Here is a 27,757-nt window from a genome sequence, read left to right as displayed (position 1 = left end):
CAAGAAGCACTAGAATTTTCCAGGGAGATACCTGACGGAGAAACAAAGATCCCTGTTGAATTAGTGTTTTGTCCTAGAGCTGCATTCACAGATATGTTGAGCGACTGTAGCTGAGGATAATAACACACTGCTGGTGAACGGATTGTTCCCGTCTTTGAGTCAGGTCATGCAAAAGGTTAACCTGCTCATACTGACCTCAATCCCTTCTGCAAAGCTCAGTTAAAGTAATAAATGAGTGTGTGGGCATGATCTTGCATAAATATGGTGTGTATGTACCTGAAAGTGTTTGTTACAGTATAAGAGTTCATGCATTAGCTTGCACATTCATCATTCTTTTGCAACTTAATTTTTTCACTTTCTCTGTATCTTTAAGGCTTTTCCCAGAGGCCTTTGCTTTGTGTGAGGAGTATGGGTGGTTCCCTAGTCTCTGTCTTTTCCTTTGCCCTTGTGAAATGCTTTCTCTCAGTGACTGCACAACAATTTTTTTTTTTTTTAGCTAAACCATATATGCAAGAGAGATTATTTTGGTGCTCTACTTGTCGGTGAAATTAACCTGTCTGCCTTGAAAGCTGTGTTCATCGCGGTTTTTGAAAGCCCAGTGAGTTGGACTTCAAATGATGTAATAAAGGAAAAGGCTTTATGTGAGTGGATGTATTTGCACAAGTGAATGTGAATCCTCATTTTTTTTTAGAGCGGAAGCACATGTATAGAGAGACAGGGATCAGATATCAGTATATTCTTCATGACAGCAGCATTTTCAGCTTAAAGGTATAGTTTACCCAAAAATGTTAATTCTGTCTTAATTTACTCACCCTTGTGTTTTTTCAAACCTGTTTGACTTTCTTTTGTGGAACATAAAAGATATTTTGAGTGATGTCACTATGTAACAGTGGAAGTCAGTAGCTCCGATTCTCAACATTTTTATAAATGTAATTTGTGTTTGCAGATGAGAGAAAGTCATACAAGTTTGGAATGACATGAGGGTGAGTTAATGATTTTTGAGAGAACATTATGCTTCTCGTACATGAACAAGTCATGAGAATCTAAATATGATGTAAAATCTTCTTTTTTTTTTTGTCTTATTCGCTATCAGGAACAAAATAATTTAGTAAAAATAACTATGTAATTTTGTTGACTAGGTTAGAGCTGATATTAAGTAACTCCATTTAACTTTACCAAAAACAATTTTTACGTACTTTTGCCTCACGTCAGTGCTGTTTTTGTTAACTAAAACTATAAAAAAAAAAAAATTGTTTTCAGTATTGTGAAATGAACCTAAAATAGAATATAAATAATAAACAAAAAATATAAATAAGTTGATGTTCTAAAATTATTAAATGTAAAATAAAATGAAAAAAATAAAAAAATAAAATGTAAATTATTTTTAATAAATCTTTAGCTGAAAATATAAAAATAAAAGCTAATTCTAATATAATTATATATATATAAATATATATATATATATATATATATATATATATATATATATATATATATATATATATATATATATATATATATATATAATATTGTAATAATGTTATATTATATAATATTATATAAACAATATTAAAATAACTGTTCATTGTGGACCTTGAGTGTGCTGGTATGTGAGTATGGGAGTTATTTCTTTAGCTGGCAGGCACAAGCAAAAAGAATTGTGCTCAGTACAGTGCAGACAGCTCTTGCTCTGGTGTACAAACTACACACATTTCTGGAAATCTCAGATCTCTGGTGTAATACCTGATATCTGCATTAGCTCTCTCTTTGTCCTCTTACCAGAGTAGTTTAAGCTCACTCTACTGACAATATCAATAGCACTGGCTGCTGGGATAGAAATCAGCTCAGGTAATTAGAAGTCTACGAGCCACCTCTGTGCCTTTGAGCTCTGCTCTGCTTGTATAATTGGAGTGAAAGGAGGATATAGCTGCAATGATTCACAAGACCTGCTTTCCTCTCCTCTCTCCTCCTTTCCACATCTTATCAACTTTCAGCAAGCCCCTGGTTTTTTGAGAGAGAGAAGAATAAAGGAGAAAAAAATTGGGTTGTTATACAACAATACCATGTGCTCTTTTCAAAGGGTTCAACCCAAAGCAGGGAAAGCATGAAAGGAAATGGATACTATGTCCAACGACTTCCTGTCGTTTCCTGGCTTTTAGGCTCCCATGGTTGGCACGAGGCACAAAAGGTTATTAAGGATAAAGCAAGGTGCAGAGTGAAAAAAACAACACAAATCACTCCCCCTCCCTCTCATACATTCCTTTGGATAAAGTTGCAGTGTTTTAGAGGCTTGTAAAGCATATCCACTGGCACACCTGTATTGTTTGATTACAGATTTCACACAACAGAAATCTCCCTGATATTCAACCCAGCCCAGCGAGCACACATCCATGAAAACATTTGACCTCTGACAGAATCTTTGCATATGTAACATGGGTGTATAATAAAGAATGTGATTTGCCATTGTATAGAGAATCTTGAGAATGTTAATGTTTTTCCTCCAATTCTAAAATTGCACTTTTAAAAAATGACTATTTGATTGAATGACCCTACATGTCAACCTCTAAATCAACCAATGGTATGTTTTGGGCGGGACTAACTGCCAGAACAATTGAGCGGTACAGAGATGACATATGGACATATAAGACAACCCAGAATCACCCTGGTCCTTTGATTTTGACAATTTTTAGCTAGTGGACTGTTTTGGAACACTATTTTGGATCAATGGAGAAAATAAGCTTTATAAATGTATGATTCTCACTTTGTTAATCAGGATAATATGCATAAACACAAATTTTATTACTTTTATTACGAGTCCAAATATAATCGAAAGTACTAGTGATTAGATGACTTCAGGACAATGGAAGCTAGGGCTGGGCGGTATATTGAGTTTATACGATATATCAATATTTTCTTTATAAGTGATTCGTTATGAGACAATACCGTTTATAACGATACACAGTAGTTTAATACGAGCGCATTTGAAAATATAGCGAGGACACAGACTTAGCTGCTGCGGAGAAAGTGCTTAATCCAATTTGTTCTTAACATATGACAAGCTTCATTTTAAGTCCTTTAGAAACTCGTAAGACATAGTTTATAGTTTTGTTTCGCAGTAGTTTAAGCAGCTTGGCCCATCAGACTCTCAGACAGAAAGGCTGCGTGTGCCTCTGACTGAGACACAGTCTTATCACTCTATTTAATGTGCTTGATATGTGCTGTCTTCCTGAATGTATAACTTACATAGCACAGGTATATCCTCCAATTGTAAATGTTAGAAAGACATGTAAATATTTCCATTTTTCTGTCAGAAGTGCGTGAGCTTTCTGCTTTGGGATTCTCCGATAAACTTCAGTGAACGAGCACCGCCTCACGCATGTGCTCCAAACAGACAGAGCTCACTTAAATAGGAGCACTATAATTATAACCACATAAGCAAGTCTATTTTTATGATAGCACTGACTGTAAAGAGACTGCAATTGGATAATCAAAATAGCCTAACACAACTCTGTGCTTCTTGTTTTTTTTTTTAGTTTCGTGAATTTAACTTCTGCTTTAAAAGCCTTATTTTTGTTTTTAGATTGTAATGTTACAATTTTAGAATGAAATGTGATTTTAACTCTTTTTTTTTTTGCACATACTGTAATATAAATGCATGGTTCCATTAACTTTATTTGTTTTCATAGCCTTTGATATGTATTGTTTTGTTGGACAATATTGGGAGGTAAGTGAAATAAATAGATATTAAATACAGATTTTTTAAATACAAATACAAAAACGAAAATACAGAGATATATATCTGATATCGCAAATCAGCAAATCAGATTAAATCGCAAATCAGCCAAAAAATATCAAGATATGATTTCATCACCCAGTCCTAATGGAAGCAGAAGGTCAAAATACTAACTTATTTTTGTTTTGGGACTCAAACATTTTTTTTTTTTTTGCAATTGCTTTTGGTGCAACTAGTTGCACAACAGCAATTCATCCATAAAGGACAGAACAGATAGGTTTTGTGCCATACCTTGTGCTGTAGAAAAAAAATACAAATCAATGCTGCAGTCTTAATGCGAACAATGAACACTTTGAACACAACATGCTTACACAGAGGTGGGAATGCAGTGATTTAGTGATATAAATCAAGATTGTCCCTATGCATGAGTGAGTCATGAGCTCTGAATACTCAAACCAGAAAGAATGTTTTCAAAGAGACTTTATCTGCCAGGGATTTGTCTCTCTCTTCCTGAACCACGCTCTAAATGGAGTTAGTACACCGAATAAAGTGGAGGTCTGAAAGCTCAGTGTTGGTAATCTCAGTCACTCTCAGATAGGAATTTCCTGCCATCAGCTGCCCCATTTCCAGGGGCCTTCGGTTGCTAAATGCGGAGACTCAGCTGAATCCACTTGACAAGACTGATGGGATTTATTCAGATGATGTCTGCTTTATCCGCCAATGAGTTTGAGAGGGCCTAGTTTGTGAAATGTCTTGAGACGTCATCATTTAATGGACTCTATAATTACAGAATACATACTGAACACTTGCAAAAACAAAGTGTTTTGGGAAATTACATGTTCAATTCTGTTCAAGGCCACTGGTAAGACTGCCCAAACAGAATTGGGAACCTAGTACTTGCCGCTGTTGCTTATGTCATCTTCAATTGTAAACTTACTTTAGGTCACTTTTACTACAAAACACTGTCCATGTAAAGGCCTTTAACAGGTCCTTCGTATACTATTTCATGTGAATATACTCATTAGTTAGTATAGTATTAGTAACAAATTTATTAACGAATAATATGAAATCATACAGCATTTGCACTGGCTTGTCTACATATTTGTGTGTGCGAGTGTGGAAGAGTGTCTCTATGATAGGCTCTATTGAGTGTTCTGCAGGAGGTTAATGGTGTAAGGCTAATGTGAGGCTTTTTTCTGATAGACACAAACCCAGCAAAGACTCCTTTCTCAGCCTCAAGTGTTGCGCTCTCTCTCTCTCTCTCTCTCCACTCTTAAATGGTTGCCATTCACACACACAGTATGTGTTAAAATGAGGAGGAGGGTAAGGGTGCATTTGGAACATTGCCCAGGTCTGCCCACTGTAGTGCACATCTTTGTTTGTGCGCTCATTTATCTATGTAGCTGTGGCGTGGACTGTTTTATGCTTGTTAGTGGGCCTTGAGAGTGAATGTATGTACATTCATCTGTGCTCAAGAGCGGTGCATGTGTTTCTGTAAGTGTGTGTGCACTTTAACATGTGTTCGAAACCCTTAATGAAGAATGTGGCATAAGTCCACTGAATATTCTGAATATCCACTGAATATTCGGCAACCGAAATTATTCTTGCGAAAATATTTAAAAAAATCTCTTTCGGTGTTCAGCCGAGTAATATGTACCGAACAATGACTAACACAGTCAAATATAGGCACGCACTAATGCAAACATGTCGGCAGTGTGAAAGTATTTCTAACGATCAGAGAAAGAAGTAGAAATCATTTTAAGCATGAAGCACCGACAGCGAGAGACTGTTAAGTGCTGCGTTACATGTTCCGATTAGAAGAAGATATGATGATTACAGTATGATGATTGATATTGCGAAATTTCCTCAAATGATTAGTAAATAGATTTCAGAATGTAATATTTTCTGATGCACGCACAAAATCTATGTATTCTGAAAGCACTGCACAGGCTCGCGGCACCAGGAAATCTGCGCTGAAACTGTTACTTGTCAGTTTCTCAGTAACATTTTTGTGAATTTTTTAAAGGCATGTGACAGTGTGATATGTGCATCAAACATCTTTCCAAATTTGTAATGAGAATCATTTATAAATCTGCATGCTGTGAGTGCTGAGAAGCACTGAGATCTTCCTGCGGATCTGTAAAGTGCAAAGATTAAAGTCTCAAATCCAACGAGATATTCACATGCGCGTGTGTGTGTGAAAGAGAAAGAGAAAGAATCAGCCGTCTTAACCGTCCGTGGCTTGTGTACTGCAAGCACATACGAGCTTCATCACTGTGTCTGTCATGTCACTCTGTTCCTCTTTCTGGCCTTAACTGATGGTAAAACTAAGCGATTCTGAGCTCAAGAGAGCCAGAAAGAGAAAATAGCTCTTCTTCTTTTTTCTCTCAAGTGTTTTAGAGGAAAGAGTAGAGTTTTATTTACCCAGACACTTAGATGCTCTTTTTTTATTTTATTTTTTTTTCTGTTTTCTTTCTTATTTTATCCTTTTCTCTAGAGGGAGTGTAGTGGCACTATCATTATATGTGAGATTTCACTGTGTTTACAGTAGGAGGTCAGCGGTTAGCAGAGGCGATTTTAGCTGTGGATCACACTCTTGCGCTCAGTGAGACAAGTGCAGGCTGTAAGTACCGCTGACTATGCAGGCAGATCAAATAATGAAATCTTTGGGCAAAATGCATTTGCTTTCTCGGAAACAATGAGGTTAAACACCACCTGACGGCTAATGAAATGAGATTTCTGCAAACAGGACATGATTCATCCCAGTCTGCTGGTGTACTCACTAGGTTTCTTAAGTAGCTTAACTAGAGTTGACTGGTCAACTAACTTCACTGGAAAAGCCTTTAACATCCAGGGAACCATTATATTGGACTTTATGCCAAGAGAAAAATGGTTGTTTTAAAAAAAAACTTTTACTGAAAGGTTCTTTAGAAAACCAAAAATTATTCTTCTGTGCCATCACTGTGAAAACCTGCTTTTGGAACAATTTATTAGTAAGAGCGTAAACCATTTTGAACCTGCATCGAAATACACAAGAGTTCATTCATTGGTCTCTTTCTTTCTTTCTTTCTTTCTTTCTTTCCATTTGCTTTCCAATCTCCTAGCTTCAACGTTTTTATTTTTCTCTTTTCCAAAAATGGCTGAACTGTAATTTTCTTTGGCCATGCTTAGCCCACAATGCAGGAGACCACTGTTTTTTTGGCCGGGGAAGAAATGGATTGTGGGTATGAACACGGGCGTCTTTTTAGCAGCATGTTCTTAAAGTCTATCCAGCAGCCATACACCTCAGCATTACACGCATACGCTCACGTGTAGCAATATCTAGGGGATAGAGAGTCATTTCAGCTGAGAGATGTGTTTTAGCTCAATATGCATCCCTCATGTGCAATATATTCATATGAACTCATGAAATTGTATTCAGTAGAGGAAAGCATCACAGTCATATCTGCCTATTCTGAACACCAAAACTTTAAAAGCTGCCTAACTGAGATTAATTCAGAATAGCAGCTGCATATTATTACATTTCAGCCTATGGTGAAAACAAATTATTCTTAACCCGCTACACACACCAATTGCAATAGAATCGCCGCTGGCTAGTAAATGTTTTTGTCACATTCGGTGATACAGGAAACACAGGAGAGATCCAAGTGCAGGTAAGAGGTTTATTGAGGGGCAATCCAAAAGGGTAAACAGTCCAGGCAGGGTCAAAACCAGAATATCCAATAAGCATAAAAAAAACTAAACAAGAACACACGGCAAGAGCAGACTATGGAAAGTATCACACATAAGACAAGGACTCCGTGACACAGACTCAGACAGACCGGGTATAAATACACAGAAGGATGATGAGGGAACTGGAGACAGGTGGGGAACAATCAATTAACTAAAACAAGGAGGAAGGTGACCAAATAAGGGAACAGGAAGTGATAAGGTGACAGACACCGTGAAAAAGGAGGACATCTAGTGGAAACCCAGGGAACACAACCCAGACACTGTGACAGTTTTAGTTTACTCGCCAGAATGATATTCTATTTATATATATATATTTGTCTGTAAAATGGCAGTCAAAACAGGGATGATAATAGAGGAGCACCAGCCATTGAGATCGTAGTTGGCTCATTACTTCCGCCTACTACTTTATTTGGTAAGGTCGTTCTTTCTCTCTTCTTTGTGTGTGTGGGAGAAACAGTGCTCTCAGCAAAGTGACAGCGAGGCATGCACCTTCACACTAGAGTTTACGGTATGTCAAATACAGGTGCGTTGCATGTTCATTGAGATGAATTGAAATAATATGGATTGCTTGACAGAGAATGAAACTCTGAAGCGCAGTCATAGTGTTCGGTGAGTGAAAACATATCTGTGGTAAACTTGTAATTGGCTCTAACACACATTGGTGGGTAAAATCGAATAATTTATAAGCCAGTGAAGATTTAGTCACATATGCAAGTGATTTACTGTAGAGGGATGCCTATACATAATATTCCTGCAAACTCTTATAAAACCTTTTTAAATGTCCCTATTTAATGCTCTTTTCCATTCCAGTCAAATTCTTGGGTCTATAAATGTAGCTTTGCCTTTAATATAATGTTGTAAAGTGCATAGATTTTGATGTCTGCCCATATTCAGAGTTTATTTTCATTCCCATGTATGACTTCAAGAGCAAAGGAGAGAGAGATGGTTAGCAGCCTAACACAGTTTTGAGCAGGAGCAGGAGGCGTGTTGCGGCCGGGCTATTTCTGCTGCCTGCATGTGCGCCATTGATGGCTTCTGGTTTCGGAAATCCTTTTTCTGCACTAATCAGACGCAGTGCGGTCGGCAGGCATCTCTCGTGTGGCCGGGGCTGGCAGCGTCCACTGCGCTCTCTGCCCCATCTAATGTACAATTATACTGACAGAGGAACACAAGTCTGCTTATTATCTGCAATCAAGACGCTCTTTACAGAAACATGTGCTCATTTGCATTGTTGTTCGATCTCTGTCTGCCTGTTTATTCTCTCTTCACTGGGTTCGGCACTTGAATTCACTTCCAATTGGATTTCCGTTGTGCTCAGATCTTATTTTCCTGTAATGTAAAGCCCTTGAGAGAAATCTTCTAAAACCCACCATAGAAAAACACACCTACTAATAGAATCATATACGGAGTAAACACAGTGATGCCTGCATTGACATTTCACTCATCATTTCTGTGCTTGAAGCTGTTTATGATGAGTGTTGTGTGTTTGGTTCAAGGTAGTGTGTGAGGATGGTGTTGTCTGTTTTCAGGCAGTGTGTGTGTGTGTGTGTGTGTGTGTGTGTGTGTGTGTGTGTGTTTAAAGCGTGGTTGTTTGTTCAGCAGTCCTGACACGATCACAGTGCCCTTTTCTGCAGTTCTGTGCAGCTGGATCTGTGGTATTTAACGTTTGTTTGTGTTTGTCTGTCTGAGTGTGTGTGTGTGTGTGTGTGTGTGTGTGTGTGTGCTACATTCAAACAAATGTATCATAAAAAAAAGTTTTTATAATAATTATTATAATTGAAAGTTTTAGTTTAGCCAAGTCAAACCTTTGCAGTGAAATTTTATTTTATTTGGCTAAAGTAATGAGTTTTAATGTGGTTATTAAATTTTGTTCATGTGTTTGCAGGTTTGGTCACCACCACGTCTCGGAAGCTGGATAGAGAACAACAGGATGAACATATTCTAGAGGTAAAAACAGCCAGATGCATCCACTGATCACATGTTCACTCCTTAGAGCAGACAATTCTTCAAACTCATATTTAGGGTAGTCCTAAAAGGTCAATTTCTTTCTTCTGTTCTTTTTTTTTATTATTCCTAATTAAGGAGTGTTCTAGGTTGAAGTTTTGAGCTTTATTCAATCTAATATAATAATTTGATGCCCAAGAACCATTTCATAATTTTATCAATGTTGATATCAGTTGCGCTGCTTTGTGGAATATTTGTGGAAATTATGAGACATTTTTCAGAAATTTTTGATGAAAGTTTAAAAGAACAACTTTTGAAATACAATTTTTAAAAAAACATTCCAAATGCATTTACTGTCACTTTTATTCAGTTTAATGCATCTGACCCCAAACTTTCAAACTGTAGTGTATAATAAAATACTTTAAAATAGTAAAAAGATTTTTGTTATTGTTGTTTTCTGGTTTCAAATTTAACCTATAATATTATTTTAAAGGGAACTACTTGGGAGAAAAGGGGCAGAAATCCTAAAAATTGGGAAAACAGATGAGTAAAAAACTTTTAGCTTTGACTGCTTAGATCCAAGGCATAAACCACCAAACTGAACTGTGCACATGAGCGGACTGCATTCTCCCCCCTCCATTCCCTCCAGAGTGCTTCTGAGGGGATTTAGATATCCGGTGTGTGTGGAGGGTAGGTGTGTGTGTATATATGCATGTAGGAGTTTGCCTTTGTTCTCTCTCAGTGTACCGTCTCAGGATTAGGCAGGCCAGAACAGGAAGCGTCACCATGCCCAGCCAAAGTTTATACTTGTGGATTTTAATTGAGCTGCAAGATTCTCTCAATCTCTCCTTCTCTTTCTCAATAACTCTTTACCACCCGCTCCCTTTCTTCCCCAATGCTCCTTTAATTATCGTTATAGATTGTGCAATTCAAAGCCTGTGGCATGTCGTTTCATTTGCTGAATTTGCACCAGCCCTTACGAGTGCTTTCATACCCATGTCTGTGACGCTAATTGCATTGTAGATGGCAAGAGGGATGCGGACAGGAAATAAAACCAGGGAGGATAGTACACCCTGCAGCATACCCTCATCCAATGTCTGTCCTCCCTTCTTCTCTCCATGCCTCAGTGATGTGAAGAGCTCTCCTTGACTTCAAAGCAAAGCCTGCTGACCGATAGACAGTAGGCTTGTAATTAGCTAATGCCAACATTTCAGCTAAATATCAGTAGTGCCGAGAGCCCCTCAAGGTTAAATCTGTTCCTCTGGGTTTTAATTAACAAAGCTTTTTTTGTTTGTTTTGTTTTTTTAACTGTTGAGATTGGAGTTTGGCGGCGCGTGTAGTTTCATTTGACGTGAATGCCATATGTTAGCTGTATTAAGCGTAAGGAGCTGCAAGGAATGCTTTTCACCTGACATTGTCTTTTACCCTTTTAATTGCACTTTTAAATAGAAAAGCGAAAACTTGAAAAGTTTGTTAAAGTTGGTAGCCAGCCCAACTTGAAACCACATTTAAACCTTCCAAAATCTCCACTTAATTTACCCGTACAGAAACAGATTGTTATGCTATTACCTGAGAATGTGTGGGACTTCTAATTCATTCATTATTAAAGTACCCGTGCTGTAGACAGTAAAACTATTTGTGATATAAAACTATTTATGAAAATATGGTAGCAGTTTGCATATTATAAGCGACTTAGACCGAAAGCCTTGTCTGCTTTTAGTTTGAAATTAAGATAGAGAGGATTTTTTGCAGACGATATGTTGTGCTAGTGTGTTAAGTGGTTAGCCTATGAAACATAAGATTACTAACACAAAGAAAATGTATAAACAAAATGTTTTGTTTCAAATTATATAGTTTTGTTTAGTATTTTGCATAGTATATATTATATACTATGCAACAAAAACTATTAATGATTCTGTTAACGGTTGAGATGGCATGCACCATGAAGCAATTTTGTTATCAACCACTGAATATGTTACTTATTAAAGATTCTCTTTGCCAATAGAATCACTTTGAGGACCTAGGCAAACTCAATAGGCACACTAAATTGTTCATTATAGCGGTCCTAAATTTAACATTAACACAAAAAGAATATGAAAATAAATGTAAAAGAAAAAACTCTCCAGACTCTGGTCGGTTAGATATCTAGTCCATAGAACAGAAGGATAGTAATGAGAATTTTGGATACATTTCTCACAACTTGTTCTTCAACTGTCTTCTCTGTATAAACACCTTCTGGGACTGTTATGATCTCATGCTTAATTTGATTACCGCGCAGCTTTAGACCGGCTGAACGAAAGACTAATAAACAAATGACCATCAGTCTAGTCACTGGTTTTTTTTCCTGCACGGCTCCGGTGGCCCACTGCAGTAGTCATGACAACCCCAGCAATTTTGGTTTTTGGCCTGCGTTTAGTCAGGGGTCCAGCAACAGGAAGTTCTTTATTGACATCTTCCCTCCAGGGGTCTTGTCTCACCCAGCCTCCTGCCCTGGAGTCTGGCTGTCTCTCTCCCAGGGGCAGTACAATCCTGCTGGGCAGAGCACCGCAGGAGACAGGGGAATGAGCTGGTGCTCAGGGGCTCGCAGAGGTTAGTTGGAGGCAGCACATGCTTGGGGGGGAGGGAGAGGCAGTTATACGGGGCCAGGGTGAGGGCATTTGAGTGTGTATGTGTGTGTGTGAGAGAGATATATGGGAGAGCACCCTGCAAACTTTCACACACACTTAAGAGCTGGGAGGGAAGGAAGGTGTAGGGTGCAAATGCTCCTAGAGGGGGAAGGGAGTGAAATTTGAGAAAATAAAGAACAGAGAGAGAGAGCTAATCTGGAACATGTTGAGGCATGCACAGAACGTCGGAGAGTCTGTCCTGTTGCTCTTTGAACTCCCAAAAACCAAACAGAAAAATAATGAACATGATTCATTTATGCTGATTTGCAAAGAAATGAAATTTATTTCTGGGAATACACCCTGAGCGTCTGAGGATGTAGGGCGATGCTTTGCCTGTTTTCCAGGCATGTGAAATCTGTTACTGCCTTGCCTGCACTGAAAGCTCAGAACACATTCTAATTTTTAAGATGCTTGCACCTATTAGCATTGATTTATTCCAATGACTGTGATTTATATATTTATTTTATTTGCGATCTCTTTTTGCAGGTTATATTGCTATGTGGACCCAGACTTTATGCTTGTAATGAGTTACTGAATCATTCAGTCGACCCTTGTGTTTTTAACAACAAACTACACGCCAAGTCACCTTTATTTATATAGCACTTTATAGAATACAGATTGTCAAAGAAGTTTAACAGTGTTAAAGGGGGGGGTGAAATGCTATTTCATGCATACTGAGTTTTTTACACTGTTAAAGAGTTGGATTCCCATGCTAAACATGGACAAAGTTTCAAAAATTAAGTTGTATGTTTGAAGGAGTATTTCTGTTCCAAAAATACTCCTTCCGGTTTGTCACAAGTTTCGGAAAGTTTTTTTCGAGTATGGCTCTGTGTGACGTTAGATGGAGCAGAATTTCCTTATATGGGTCCTGAGGCACTTCTGCCGGAAGAGCGCGCGCTCCCGTATAGCAGAGCACTGACTGAGAGCACAACAGACTTCACTGATCAGAGCGAGAGCGTCGCGAAATGTCACAAAAGGAGTGTGTTTTTGGTTGCCAGGGCAAGACAACCCTGCACAGATTACCAAAAAAAAAAAACAGCATTAAGGGACCAGTGGATGGAGTTTATTTTTACAGAGCATCAACGGAGTTGTGCAAGTGTTTTTGTTTGTTCCCTGCATTTCGAAGATGCTTGTTTTACAAACAAGGTCCAGTTTGACGACGGATTTGCGTATCATTTATTTCTTAAGGATGATGCAATCCCAACGAAAAAGGGTCATGATCGTGTGTTGGAACCGCAGGCGTTGAGTAAAACTGCTTCAAATATCTCTGCCTCCTTGTTAGTGCGTCCGCCTCCCATGCCGGAGACCCGGGTTCAAGCCCCGCTCGGAGCGAGTCGTTGCTGCTGCTGCTCTCGTTCAGTTTCAGCCTCTGGATCTGATTCTGGATCATAAATAAACGGCTGAAACTGACTGTTCGCCATGGTTTGTTTTGGATGTTTTTTTCCTCACGGTAATGTCACAGCTTCCAAACGCTCTCAACGCAAAAAAGCCTTCTCGCGCTCGTGATTCTTTAGCTCCGCCCACACGTCACGCCTCCAGCCGGTCGTGTTTTTCCGGGAAAAATCGGTACAGACTATCTTTCTCTTATGAATATAATTAAACTAAAGACTTTTTTGGAGTTATGAAGGATGCAGTACTACTCTATAGGTACTCAAGATTAACAGGATATTGAGTGAAAACAAGCATTTCACCCCCCCCCCCCCCTTTAAACAGGAACATAATTTTTTAATAATACAAAGTAAATTCAATTCTCTAACCTCTAAAAAGAGGACAATAGCAAACAGTCATTTTTTCAATTTATGTCAGTTCATCATTGATTCAGTGATGTCATCTTCATCCAGCTCAGTTCAGTTATCATCCAATAACATGTCCAAAATACATCTGTTTTTGTTCATTTGTTCAATGAGAATTAATTTGTTTACCCAGTTCATTCAGTTCTATTTATTGAATGATATGTCGAAATGTTTAGAGTCAATAAAAAAATCAACATTCCTATAAAAGATTTGTTCAAAAGCACAAATTTATTTAATAATGAGAGTCGACTATTGCTCATACCCGCATGATTTATAATTCGTCCTGCTGCTAACATGATTGTTAGCATCATGGTAGCTCAAGCAGTAGTGTATGGAGCTAGTAAACCCAAATTCATGGATTCACTTCTCAGGGGATGCATAAACTGATAAAAAATGTACCATTTGTCCAATGTCAAGTCATAATGCATAAATATAATGTCTGTAAATCTTTCATCTTGTTGAAGAGAGGTATGTTCTAACTTTAAGCAATCAAATTAGAAATTTACCCTGTGGAGAGTTTTACTCAGGGTAGTTATGTAATTGATGTTCAAAGCAGACATGGTCTATTTTTTACCGAACTGGAAATAAAATGTAAACTTTCTTGAATTATTTCCATTTGCCGGTAGAGGTTTAAAAAAAACGTGCACTGCAGGCATACAAACATGCTTAACTTAGGAGAGTGGTCTGTTGGAGCTGTTCAGTTAAATCTATTTGGCCAAAACAGTTGGATGGCACTGGACAGATTTGAAAACGAATACACATTAAAGGTCTACTCGCTGTTGACACCAAAAGCTGGACTGCTTTTACAGAGTGCTGAACAGATGCTGTGCTGGCCTGTTATTCATCTGCTCTTGTCTGCTGAGTTCATTATTAGGAAATCGTGTGTGTGTGTCTGCATCTCTGTGTGTGTTTGCATTCATCAGCTTCTGCACCAGCGTACAATTAAGCTGCCTCATATGGGCATTTTCAGAGATTTAACTGAAGATATCCAGAGGAATTAATGAGCTGGTTAACGGATAGCAGCTGAGATTGGATACAGCTTTCTGAGCATGAGTATATGCTTAACAAACCACCAGCCTCTGCTTAATGCTGCCGTCTCTTCTCGTTTGTAACAGCTCCTGTACCTACTGTTCATGTTGTTGATAAAAGTGCTTTGCTGTTAGAACTGGTGCATTTTTCTGAACTTTTCTTTTTTGTCACTGTAGTGCGCTTGCAATACAATTGAACTAATCTGATCTACCGTCTTTTTGAATAATGTGTGAAGCATTCATTTCTAGGTCTGCAAGCAACACTGATTGGATAGCTTTTTGAAATCTAAAAATCCATATCCATTGTGATGCCATGTAATGTCTAACTATTACATTCAATATATTTTTGTTGTTGTTGTTGTAAAGTCATTAAAAAAAATTAACTAGGAAAAATTTTATTCTGTAATCATACAGAGAAAAGCATAACAGTCTGTTCTCACCTCCGGAAACCCTTCCCACCTTGCCGCACTGATCTGAAATATTGCTTGACAGCTAAGTGCACAGGGAATTACTTCAGTCTTGTCAGCCAATTGACTTAGATAAGAACACTTGCCCTCATGTTCTGAACAGGAGATTTTTCTTTACCTCTGGATGGCGATTGATTGAAGCTCTCACTATAATGAAGGTTTTCAATCACTTGTGTCAGATATTCTTGAGTGTGTTCTATTATTGTCCTGTGCACCTCTCTTAGTACCGCTCGTTTTGTCACTCTAATTGAAAATGTTCATTATGACACCAGCTCTCTTGGGTTTTGGGTTTTATTCGACATGAAAGGAAAGAAGAAAACTAGAACTGAGTGAATGAATCTTTCCGCCCCCTCAATTACATGCTGTTCTATCAGCCCCCCGAAGATTTCTATCCAAACAAATCAAACTTTAAAGAAGGGATGTGCAAAAGTACATATTTTCAAAACCATCTACTCAGTGGGTTTTTTGAACATCTGGTCAACTAATTGGTCTGAAGAATACACTATAATCGATTTATCTATCCATCCATCTGGTGTAGGATATACTTTGTATCTGTGACAATTTCTGAGTGAAAATTTTCAAGTATAAAACTGTTTATGTTAGTAAGTAGTTTATGTTATAAAATAAATATTGTAATCTTTTATTAACAAATTTGAAAAATATAACTTTTTTTATAGAATATAAATATTTAGAATTCTGCATTCTTATGTTACAGATCACAGTATCTGATCAGGGCGTTCCCGTGAAGTCCGCCACCGTTCGTGTCATCGTCAAAGTCCTGGATGAGAATGACAACAAACCACAATTTATGGAGAAAGTCTACAAAATCAAACTCCCAGAGCGTGAAAAGCAGGAGAAAGAGCGTGCCCTCAGGAGAGATCCTGTGTACCGCGTCATCGCCTCCGATCGAGACGAAGGGCCAAACGCTGAGATTTCCTACAGCATCGAAGACGGAGATGAACAGGGAAAGTTTTTCATTGAGCCCAAAACTGGCATGGTTTCCTTTAAAAAGTTTTCTTCTGCTGGAGATTATGATATCTTAACGGTGAGGACCTAGCCGTTTCTGTAGCACATATTCTGTCATTGTCATTTTGTAATTGCACTCTTGGAAATATTAGAAATGTGCAAATATCAAGATATGAAAAACGGGATCCTTTTCATTGGGAATGTATTTGCTTGCTAGCTTGAGTTACAGCATTTGAGGAGACCGTTTTTAATGATTTGGAATGTAGAAACCTGAGCTCTCAGATTTGACACACACTACATTTTTCCTGAATGCCCCTTTGACTGAAGTTTTATGAGTGTAAAGTGAACTCCCTGCCGGCCCATGTGGCCCGTGACATTTTTTGTCAGACCTCCCATTGTTTCATCACCTAACATCTGTCGCTTTCTAAAGTCACAGTGACAGGTGTTCTGGTACCGTTCTGTCTTTCTCACATTTATTAGTTTTCAGACAGTTGTATCTCTCCTTGATTGAGCTTCGAGTATGGCCATTTTGGTACCACTTACAGCACCACTAAGAGAATTGCAAAAATTATTATTGTTCCCAAACATATGGATCCTAAAGCCATTGTTCTTACTATTTTATGGCCTCTGTTTTGTTCCATACATTTTTAAACATTATAGTTCTGTTATGTTAATAAATAACACTGTAATATATGTTGCAGTTGTGTTATTTAATTGTACACATCTTCTTAGTCTTCTGTTCAACATTTATCCACCAGATTAAAGCAGTAGATAATGGCCGACCCCAGAAATCGTCCACCTGCCGTCTACATATCGAATGGATCCCCAAGCCGGAGCCGAGCGAGGTCCCTCTGGCATTTGACGAGGCATTTTACACCTTTTCAGTCATGGAGAGTGACCCCGTGTCACACATGGTCGGGGTCATCACTATAGAGTCTGTGGATACACCAGTCTGGTTTGAAATAACAGGTATGGTGGATGTAGGTTTTAAGAGTTTATTGTTTGTTGGTTTGACCTGTTTGGCCTTGACAATAATGCAGCTTGATTTCTAAAAATGTCTTTGTAACAAACTAAGATGATGAAATATTCTCCCTAGAGGAAGTTTGTTTGCATGAAATAACCTCTTTCTTTGTCTTTATCTTCTCAATAGAACTCTCATAATATGACTTAATAGTTTGCGTCTTCTTCCTGTCCCTTTATCTTTTAACCACTGACAGCTTTTACTTTCTCTCTTCCTGGTTTTGGAATGGTTTGGTTTCTTCTGCTTCTCTCCTCCTGCTTTCCTCCTCTCGTTTGTCTCCTTGATCCTCTTCTTGGCTTTGGAAGAGGACATGGTGGCTAAAGAGCTGTTTTACATCGTTCAGATGGCTTGCGACCTGAACTGCACCGCAGAAGGTATCTGCCGCAGAGCTCCTAATTCTACTGTGCGTGGCCATTATGAGATCTGTCATGTGCTTTTGTACTCGTGCTGTTGTGTCCGTTTCACATTGTTTGCACCAGGTCCCAAGTGTTGAACCTCTTTCCCTAAGTGCTAACGAGCTGGCAATGAAAGAGTTACATTAGTCTCCGTCCAACCTATGAGATCCATAAAGAGTAGTTTGTTTTCCTTGCCAGCATATGCACTGAGTGTTGTTCACTTTGAAGACCCAGTGCTCTTATTTTCTTTCATGTATGGTGTTTTTATGATTGTTATATTTATGTCTGGTCATATAATCATAAATATATATATATATATATATATAAGAAAACATAATTGTGTGAGTCCTAAAATAAAGAAAAAAGAATGTAACTCTTGAAATTAAACCCTCAGTAGTTTTTTTGTTTATTGTGGAACCTCTTATTTTGTCATTAATTCATATTTTTATTCATAAGAACACAAAATCTTGTGGATTTTCCTCCACTAAGGCAGCGAAATGGCAGAATGTATGTCAGACAGCCATTATTGTGGCATAGTCAAAAAGTGTGAAACAGAGGAAACTTTGACCCCTGTGCAGTTCTCTTTTTCTTTCTCTCCTGTCTTCAACTGCCTAACTTGTGATGATGGCCGTCTAATTTCCTGTCCATTTTGGTTGTGGTGAAAACCTCCTCTCAACAGGTGGTAATTCTGACAGTCGATTTGAGGTGGGGAAGGCGAGTGGGACGGTGATTGTGGCCCAAGCGCTGGATGCAGAGCAGAAATCCCATTACAACCTGACGGTGGACGCAACAGATGGCAACAGATCTGTCAGCACGCAGGTAATTGAATCGCTAATGAAGTGTTTATGGAAGCAGAGCATTCTGCGCTCACTATAGAGGCCTGGGCTTCTTTTTTGAGATAACTACAAAGGGCAAAAAATGGCTCAACCCAAGGAAATGCAACCCAAGCATTTCCAACTTTCCAAATTGAGTTTCCGTCTTTGGCTGCACTGGCACTGAAGGTCCCAAAGGTCTTCCCTGAATAAGCTCATAACAGCCTTTAGGATTAAAAAAGGAGCAGAACATCTTGCTACTGATGCGGATGTAGATAAGTCTAGGGAGAGCACAGAATACAGTTATTAAACCTAATCCAAATACATGTTTTGCAATTATTTTTTTTAGGTATTTATAGATTCATTCTTTTCAAGATCAGTGTGGGCCGGGTCATAAGCTGTTCTAAAAAAATGTTCAAAGTACCACATTTAAGACTTTTCTGGTTAGATTTAGGTCTGTTATTGTGGACATTTTTCATGTGTGAAGGTTCCCTAAATGTTCTTCAAATGCCTCACGTCACAACATGCTGGCAGACATTCCTTGGCCTGGCGGACAGAGTTTTTGGCCAGGGTTCCTGGAATCTTCCATTGTCTCATTCCTGGAGTGTGTGAGGAGGATGAAGCTGTCTGGCTTCCTGCTTTTTCATTTTGCTTTCTATGACAATCTCGCTGTCAGTTTACTTGAACCTTCGCTTTTGATACAAATGAGATGATGACACTCTTTTTTTCTACTTTCTAAAGTTGCCATATAAACCCATTTTATCTGTTTTGGGTTTTTGGATTAAAAAATGGATGACAGATGCTATAAATCCTGTAATGCCAGGGGTGATTTTAACAGAAATGTAATGAAAAATATATATATTTTTTATAAAAATCAAGGTATTTAGACGTATACCATTATTAATAAATCAGATGATCATTATATATTATTTCACAAATATTTAAACCATTTTAAACATCACAGCATATATATCACTAGACTTTTGCCCTAAACACTCATTCCTAAAAGCTATTGTAATTAGCACAATATAAAAGTAAGTCTTTTTTTTATTTAATTAATATTATTATTACTTTGTGGTGTGCTTTTTTTGTATAGTTAATATAATGTAATTGTGGGGTGAATGTAACACTCTGACACATTGTATTTACTTCAGTGGTGGGCCGTTATCGGCGTTAACGTGTTGCATTACCGTGAGACTCTTATCGGGCGATAAAAAAACTATCGCCGTTAATCTATTCTCAAAGTTATGTTGGGAGCTGGGTCTATACTAAGCAAGCTATGATGACTTTTACCTTGATATTTTATATAACCGACTGGATGAAGCCAGCCTAAAAAGATGCTCAGGACAGTTGACGGGCCACTGCTGTGCATCGTCACGAAAGCTTATCTTTTTCGTGTGTTTTTAAGCCTTATCGCTTGTCGACTTAAACATTAAAGCATCCAAAAACAAGACGCTGAAAAGCTGAACAGAGTAGCTGGTTACTCGCGCACTGTGTTCGGTGCACACGAGCGAGAGAGACGCGTATCACAGACAGCGACACTGAACCGAGCTCTCTTCTGCAAAGTTCTCCTCGAAGTCCCTCCTGCACCTGAACAAACAATTACAAATCACAGTTTGAACAAACAAAAAGATGTGAAAGAGCCCAATTCAGCACCGCGGTGTTCTGGTGTTCAGGGCTCACGCAGAGAAAGGCGTCTCAAAACACTTGAATATCGAATTTGCTTATTTTTGCTCGTGCCGACAAATACATACAAAATATATAAAAATATCCACCTTGGAAATTATGCTCGAAAAAACTGTCAGTTATTTCTAAAGTGCAAGTAAACTGTTGATGAAAAAAATGCGATGTGTATTATATTGGATGCGTTCATCGACTCTTAAAGTGACCGCGCCTAATTTAGCTACTGGCTGCTGTAATGTTAATCCAAGAAAATGAAAATGAAAATCACTCACTGTTCTTGACTGAATTACTTTGTAGTTTTAACAGTCAAACCAAAAATTATTCAGACACCAGATATATTTTTTGATATATATAGCAAAACTGTAATAATGTGAGAAATGTTGAAGGTGTCTGAATAAATGTAGGTTTGATTGTATATTTCATTTTTCCGTTGAAGACTATCCAGTGCTATTTTACATTTTATTATTTGGTTTCTGTACCTTGACACCTACAAACTTGAAATAAACTTAAACATTGTCTAAATAGCACAAATAAATAAAAATAAACAAACATACAAATTGATCAATTTTAAACAGGGCCCACTGGTACAACCTTCACCGGGTCCCCGCTGACCCAAGCTACGGCCCTGCTCACTCCTGTTTCACACATACTCCGTATGCAGTCCGTGTGCGTTACGTATGTGGTGCAGCACGGACTCAATGTGCTTTCACACAGGACGTGTTTGCAGTTCACTACTCGGTACGTAAACGATCGCTGCACTGCTGCAGATGCACCGCTACTGGAACGCAACTGGAATCTGTTAACATGGGTGCGTGAAAAAATATGCAACACATTCGCACTGCAGACGGAGTATGTGTGAAACAGGCGTAAGGTTGTTTGCACCTTGTGCAATGTGGAATTAGTTTACAGCTTTTTCAAGTACTTTGTGATGCATTTTGGAAACAGGAAATCAGCCCCTTTTCTAATGCAGCACCTAGCTTGATAAACCCCTTCTCAAAGACTTACTGTTTGTCAATTTTATTTGGGTAACACACATATTCTGAATTCCTTCGGCAGAATTCGAATTAGCCATTTTAATCTAGATCACAGTGAGATTAATCTAGATTAAAAAAATTAATCTATGCCCACCACTAATTTACTTAAATAATATGACCTCATCTTTGTCATTATAAGTTTGTTAATAGTTAAGTTACTGCTGGCACATGTCATTTTTTTATTTTTCTTCTAGAAGAATTAGCAGGTAGGATTGTAGTAGTCAGTGAGTTATGGAAGTGTAAAACACGTTGCCCCTGGTCTTTCCTTCATCAATTATATCGCCTCCAAACAGCTTGCACAGTTTATGTGCTGATTTCCTGTTGGATCATGAGTAAATCTTTGCATATGGTCCTAAAGAGGTCACTGAGGCTGTCTGATTGAGGGCTGTGTTTGTGCACTCACTCTTTTGAACAGAGCCCGCATTGTAACCTGCTCCCCAGCCCCCTTCCCAGGATATGTTTAGCCGACACTGTCAGAACTCTCTTGTGATCAAGCAGACCACTGTGGCCAATGATTCCACCACATATATACATTCCTGCACGCAAAATTAACTGCCACGAATATCCTGAACCGAAGCCCCCACCATCCGACTCACTCTCCTTCTTATTGATGAAATTTCCAAACATAAAGACAGTGACATGACACTGTGAGCCTTTGCACTGCAGCCCTTCAAAGCATCCCCTGCTTAATCTGAAGCCATTGTTGGGCCTTAAAACCTTTCAAGTCAAATCAGTTACAGTTGTCACATTCAAGGGGCACAGAGTGCAGATTTCAGTGCCCTGCATCTGGTTTTGTCTGGACCTGCTTGTGAACAGATTTTTTGGGTTTATGACTCTTTTGCTGTTGGGTTTATCATGTTGATGTTGTAATAATTCAGTTGAATTTGTTGACCTATGACGATTGAGGCTTTGATGGGAAACATTAAACTGGCTCTAGATCAGTGATCGTGTCCCCGTAATAAAAACTGATATTAAAATCTTTTGTAATACTGAAAATCAACAACAGACAAGAGCTTTTGGGTGATTCTCACAACTAATGTGGTTCAGATTTCGCCCCAAAATAACATTCTTTTGTGTATTTGGTGTAATTAAATGTGTTTATGTAGTTTAAGGTTGAAAAAACTCACTATTTTCCACATACTGTACATTATTGTTTCTGTACATACTGTACATTTATTGTTTCTGTAGAGTCATATGCCCCGTCTTTCTGAAACGAATTGATTTTTACAAAGCTCATCATTGTGAAAAGTGAGGTGTGCTCTGATTGGTCAGCTATCAATTGCTTTGTGTTTGGCCAAATACCTCAAGCATGTGACAGAAATTTTACGCCACTCACCATACTGTGATGCCGTGTCCATGTGCAACGAGACAAAAACAATAAAACCCATCACAAACTAGGCATTTGTAGCATCCAGTGGGGACATAATTATGGATTATAATACTTATTAAATGTTGTCTTTTTCTATGTGTTGCGTTGCATTGCGCCGTGTAAACATAAAACCGTGTCTGCATTTGTGATCAGAGAAATTACGAACAACATGCGCTACTCTACACTGCTCAAAACTGGTGTTTGAGTCATCAGTGGCAAATCCTTTAAATATGAAAACATACTTACAGGCTGTTAGTCAGCATTATGTGTCAGAACACTGGCATGGTAGGCTGCTCTCCCATTAAACAGTCCTCGTCTTCTGTAAAATGCATTGCACACATCTGAATATTTGAGTTGAACTTTTCTAGAACAGTTTTGTAATTACAACTTAACCACTGATTTCTAGTTTTGTCTTCTTTTGGCAGACCGAACAAAGTAGTTTCGCTTTCACAATAAAACACACAGCATCTCCACAACATGGCGGCAGCAACAATAATGCCACAGCAAGAATAATAGTTACTGCTTCTTTCTTTGTGTGAACATTTGGGTAGTGTTATGCAAATCTTCCCACACAGTGACATAGACGTGTGGGGGCGTGTTTAAATGAAGCGTTTTAGGAGTGCGTGAACGAGTCTTTAGCTTTTATAAAGAAAATCTCTTTGGGTTTGAGACTTTAGTCTTTGCAACTTAAGGAATCTTGTCTATTCACAATCAGCTTGTAACACTCTAAAGAAAAAAGAAATAATTGAAATTGTATTATATGACCCATTTGAAATGATGTCAGAGATCAAAAATCTGATTCTAAAATAGTAAATAGAATTAGAATAAATATATAATTTCTTACTTTATTTTATCTTTTTTTGTGATGAAATATGAAATGGATATATAACTCACCTTCTAACTGAAACTCCTATTGAATTTCGGAACCTATAGCTTGTGTCTCAGTACAGGTCTGACTGTACTAAACTAGGGAAGAGACTAGGGAAGTTTGTTTTTCCTTTGCACACATCCTCCGTACATTAGACCACCCTGACAGGAGTTTTCAGTTTGCTGGCTAATTAGTAATGACAAAAGACAGTTTCTACTCAACACTTCCAAATATCTCTGTAAACTCTCAGGCAGCTGTTGGAAAAAAAAACCAAGGCCAAACGAACAAATCAGGCAAATATTTGCTCCTAAAATTAAAGAGACGATATTAAATGCATGCTTGCAGGTTTTCATCTCGCTTTACAGATCAAGAGAAAGATGGATGGGTAATATAACCCATTTGATGCTTGTTTCATATTTGATTTCTTCATTGAACAACCAATGAGTTTGGAACCTTGTTGTATTTGGATGCTAACAAGTGCTTCTCATAGCCAAAGTCAATTTCAGTGTGTCACCCAGCGAGTACATCTGCAACTATATCAAGCTGTGTTTGAAAGAAAACACAATCTTAAACAGATTACAACTGACAAGGAGAGGATTTGATTTGTTTGTTTGATTTATTTGTATGAATCTGTTTGCCCTTGCAACTCACCAAAAACAGATTTTTTATCACAAATCTGCTTTCAGGCTCTGCTTTTGCCTTTGTATGTCTAGTGACCCTCTGCTGAAGTGATTAGATATCTCCTCCTTGTGGAGCAGCATATCTTTGTTTAAATCAAAGTCATGTGTATTCCACATGGGCTTGCTAGACCTTCTCCATGCTCTATTTTCAATGTTTTTGTCATTTATGAGGGATTATGATTATTTTGGAAGGGAAGAAATGAATGCAGAGGGTGATGAAAATGTATGCTGGGTGTAATCCTATTTTAGGCCTTCTGAGAGAATGTGTGGCAACTCTTGTGTGTTATTTTCTCTAAGACGAGTCACATACAAAGAAATATGAGGATCTGGGTGGACAGTGCCCCTGTGACATGTTACTGTGACACTTTATTTAATGCATATTTACTGAATAAAAGTCTCAGTACTGACCTCAAACCTTAACTGTGCATGTCACAATACTTTTGTGCTTGGTATAAGAATTATGTTAATTCCAATAAATAGCATTCATAATTGCATAAGAGAGTTTTCTAGGTATGTGCATGCTCGTGATTAAGTACCACCTTCATTCAGAAAAACAAGGCATTGGGGTGACCACGAGGGTCAAGCATTAGAGATCGACTGATCTCCATCCACAAACAGACGTACATCGTCTGCAGATGTAAGGTATTTCATTGCACTTTAACAAGTAATCTGAACGGCCTATATATTTTAAACGAGCCCTCACTGACTGAGTTTAATGCCACAGTTATGTCAGAATCCGTCTACTTGTTTCTGTGGCGGTGCGTCGGTCTCGTCATGGGGTGCACGGTCTGGAGCGCTGTATGACTGATGCATCAGTTCAATTTAACTTTACTCCAAATATATGAACTTACCTGTTTCAAATACTTTATATTTAACATGTTCGTCTATGTCCAATATTAGTGTTAAACTGTTGGACTTTAAATTAAATCTACTATTGATTTTCACCGTTGACTGGTTTTACAGAACATTATAACTTCCGTGTAACAGTTCGTCCTACTATATGTGAACTAGCTGTTTTAAGTACAGTATTATTATATTTAATGTTAGTTTATCAGTATGTTTGAAAGTATATATTTTCGATTATTGGTGACTCCACAGGCTCTCTCTCGCACCTGCATGGTTTAAAACACAAAATAGTTATTCTATGATGAGAACAAAGAGTCTCTCTCTTGCTTCACTCATGCAAGATAATATCGTGTATCGTCAATCTCACTGGCTGATGATATGACGATTTGCAAAATGACCATATCGCCCAACACTAATATATATGTTGTTGCATCTGAATTGCTTTAAACCAGTCTATCACATGTCCATGTGTGGGAGGAAATGCGTTTGCATGCATAGTCTAAGAGGTAGGAGTTTGTAACAGGAATTTCTCTTCACTAATAGGCTGCTAGCTTCTGGAATAGCCCCCTTAGGGATCATCTGATGAATGTGTATGTATATCTCATTCACACACACAGATCTTCCAGTCCTTTCTGCCTTTCTCGCTCTTATTGTGCCTCATTTCTCTTCCACATCTTTCTCCTTTTCTGTCTTTCACACGCGCATCCTTCTTCATCTGTCATTCACACTCTCTGATCTTTCTTTCTTTAATCACTCCCTCACTCACCACTTCCTTTCGAATCCCTCCATCTGTCCTTCTTTCTCTGTGTGTTATACATTAGTGGAGTTCCTTTGAGTTTTTTCCCATACATTTACAATCCCAGTCGTGAAGCCTATCGTTCTCTTCTAAAAATCGTGTAAAGCAGGCAGGATATAAACAAATAGAAGCTACAAGCTTCGTCTGTTTACACCAGTGCTTTCAGCTGACTGTCTGTGCTGGCATGAATTACACAAAAAGGAGCCAGGCTGCCAGGGCCAGGTGGCACGTCTCCAGGGTGAGGTGTGAGAAAGTAGGCAAGAGAAGATAAAAAAAGGCAAAGATTCTCTTCTCTGACCTTTGACATTCGATAAAACCAAATATGTTCTTCAGGGACAGGGGACATGCTGATGCTGTCAGTTACCCACACTCACACCCACATGGGCTAATCTTGAGCTGAGAGCAAGTAACAGATAACAGCCATGTTTTAAATAGTTCTTTTTGGCTATATCCGTCTAACATGGTTGAGAGATATATGTTCCAAAGCGAAAAACAACAAATTTGACAGTGATTATGCCTTATGAAGTGTTCAAACACATTGCAAAAGCTTACAGTGAATCAGCATTTTAACACATCTTTTTTTTATCATTCTTCTTATTTTATCTTATTTATAAAGTTTTAGGTCAGTAAGAATTTAAAACTTTTATTCCGCAAGGATGCATTACATTGATCGAAAGTGTCAGTAAAGACTCTTACATTGTTCAGAAAAATCTATTTTAAATCTCTTTTCAGCTATTGTGGTAATAAGAAATGTTTCCTGAGCACAAAATCTGCATATTGGAATGATTATGTGACACTTAAGGCTGGAATAATGAACCTGAAAATTCAGCATTATCATCACAGGAATTAATAAAATTTCAAAATATATTAAAACATAGGCACACTGTGATTCAGCACATAGTGATGTATCACTGTATAATATAACGATTGTAACTGAAACTGTGGATAAAATGCAAAAGAACCAATCACAAGTTCCAGTATAGATGACATGCTTCTTCTTCAGTAATACAACTCTATTAGGATTATGTGCACAGTAATAAAATATTATTAAGGTTCTAATGTATTGATATATATTGATATATGACTGTCTTAGCATAGCCACTCAGCCAAAAAATATATTAAGGTATATGAGAATCTCAAATGTTTGTACGCAAAAATTATTCTCGAAACCAAGCATCAGGCTTTCTAGTTAATGCTCTCTTGTACATTTGCTGCTAGATAGATTCCTTCAGTTATCACTCTGTGATATACCGAAATCCTCCCACATACTCCAACTTTCACTCCCAAAACATATGTGACTAGTGGAGCACATATGTGGCCAATCCATTTGTGAGGATTCTGCTTTGAATCAGTTGATCCACTTCTCTGTGCTTTTATTTGTTTCATGTAAAACAGCGCCCCCTGATGTCTGGCACGCATGCCTAACTCTAACTAGACAATGCATTTCACCTTTTTTGTTCTATATCCTAGTTTTATAAAACAATTTGATTGTATGAGCACAGTTTATGTATGCTCACACACATTATACACTTCTGTTCAATTGCTCTGGTTGTGTTGAGTGTTGAGCCTCCTGGCTATTCACTAATCCACTAAACCCGGAAGTCAAATAGACAGATGGTTTACTTTGATAAAAAAAAAATATATTAAAAACAACCCTGGGAAAAAAGATGACGATAAATGTGTGAGCACAATTTATGTGTCTCATAATGACAGCTTATAAATTGAATTAGTGCATTAGCCTATGTACAGGAAGTGTGTGTATTGAGAATTGCTAAAAAGTCAAAACGCTCATAAGTATGCAGTGGAATAACCTTGGCATTTCATTCGCTGTAGGACTTTAATCTGTTAATGAAACACATCCTTCTGCATTCCCGATACAATCATTCCTAACCAAAGAAAATGTCGACATGGAATGTTATCACAA

At 38.0% G+C, this 27,757-nt stretch overlaps 1 protein-coding gene across 7 annotated transcripts in view; it reads left to right on the top strand.

Annotated features, from left to right (window-relative positions):
• Positions 1 to 27,757, top strand: part of fat1a (FAT atypical cadherin 1a) — an 89,402-nt gene that overhangs the window by 31,813 nt on the left and 29,832 nt on the right. For 5 of the 7 annotated variants that reach the window (XR_008155794.1, XR_008155762.1, XR_008155795.1 and 2 more), the window contains exons 4-8: positions 9,351 to 9,412; positions 16,079 to 16,408; positions 17,088 to 17,298; positions 17,656 to 17,724; positions 18,425 to 18,564. Coding sequence is in view for 4 of the 7 variants with exons in the window: in XM_052568056.1 (XP_052424016.1) it covers positions 9,351 to 9,412; positions 16,079 to 16,408; positions 17,088 to 17,298; positions 17,656 to 17,724; positions 18,425 to 18,564 (812 nt within the window). In the remaining 3 variants the exon portion in view is untranslated. The remainder of the gene's footprint in view (positions 1 to 9,350; positions 9,413 to 16,078; positions 16,409 to 17,087; positions 17,299 to 17,655; positions 17,725 to 18,424; positions 18,565 to 27,757) is intronic. The other 2 variants (XM_052568220.1, XM_052568140.1) reach the window with 1 other exon arrangement.

The sequence above is a fragment of the Carassius gibelio genome, chromosome A1 (assembly GCF_023724105.1).
Source record: "Carassius gibelio isolate Cgi1373 ecotype wild population from Czech Republic chromosome A1, carGib1.2-hapl.c, whole genome shotgun sequence".
NCBI classification, from domain to species: Eukaryota; Metazoa; Chordata; class Actinopteri; order Cypriniformes; family Cyprinidae; genus Carassius; species Carassius gibelio.
Note: the sequence above shows the minus strand (reverse complement) of the source record. Positions and strands in the feature narration are given on the sequence as shown.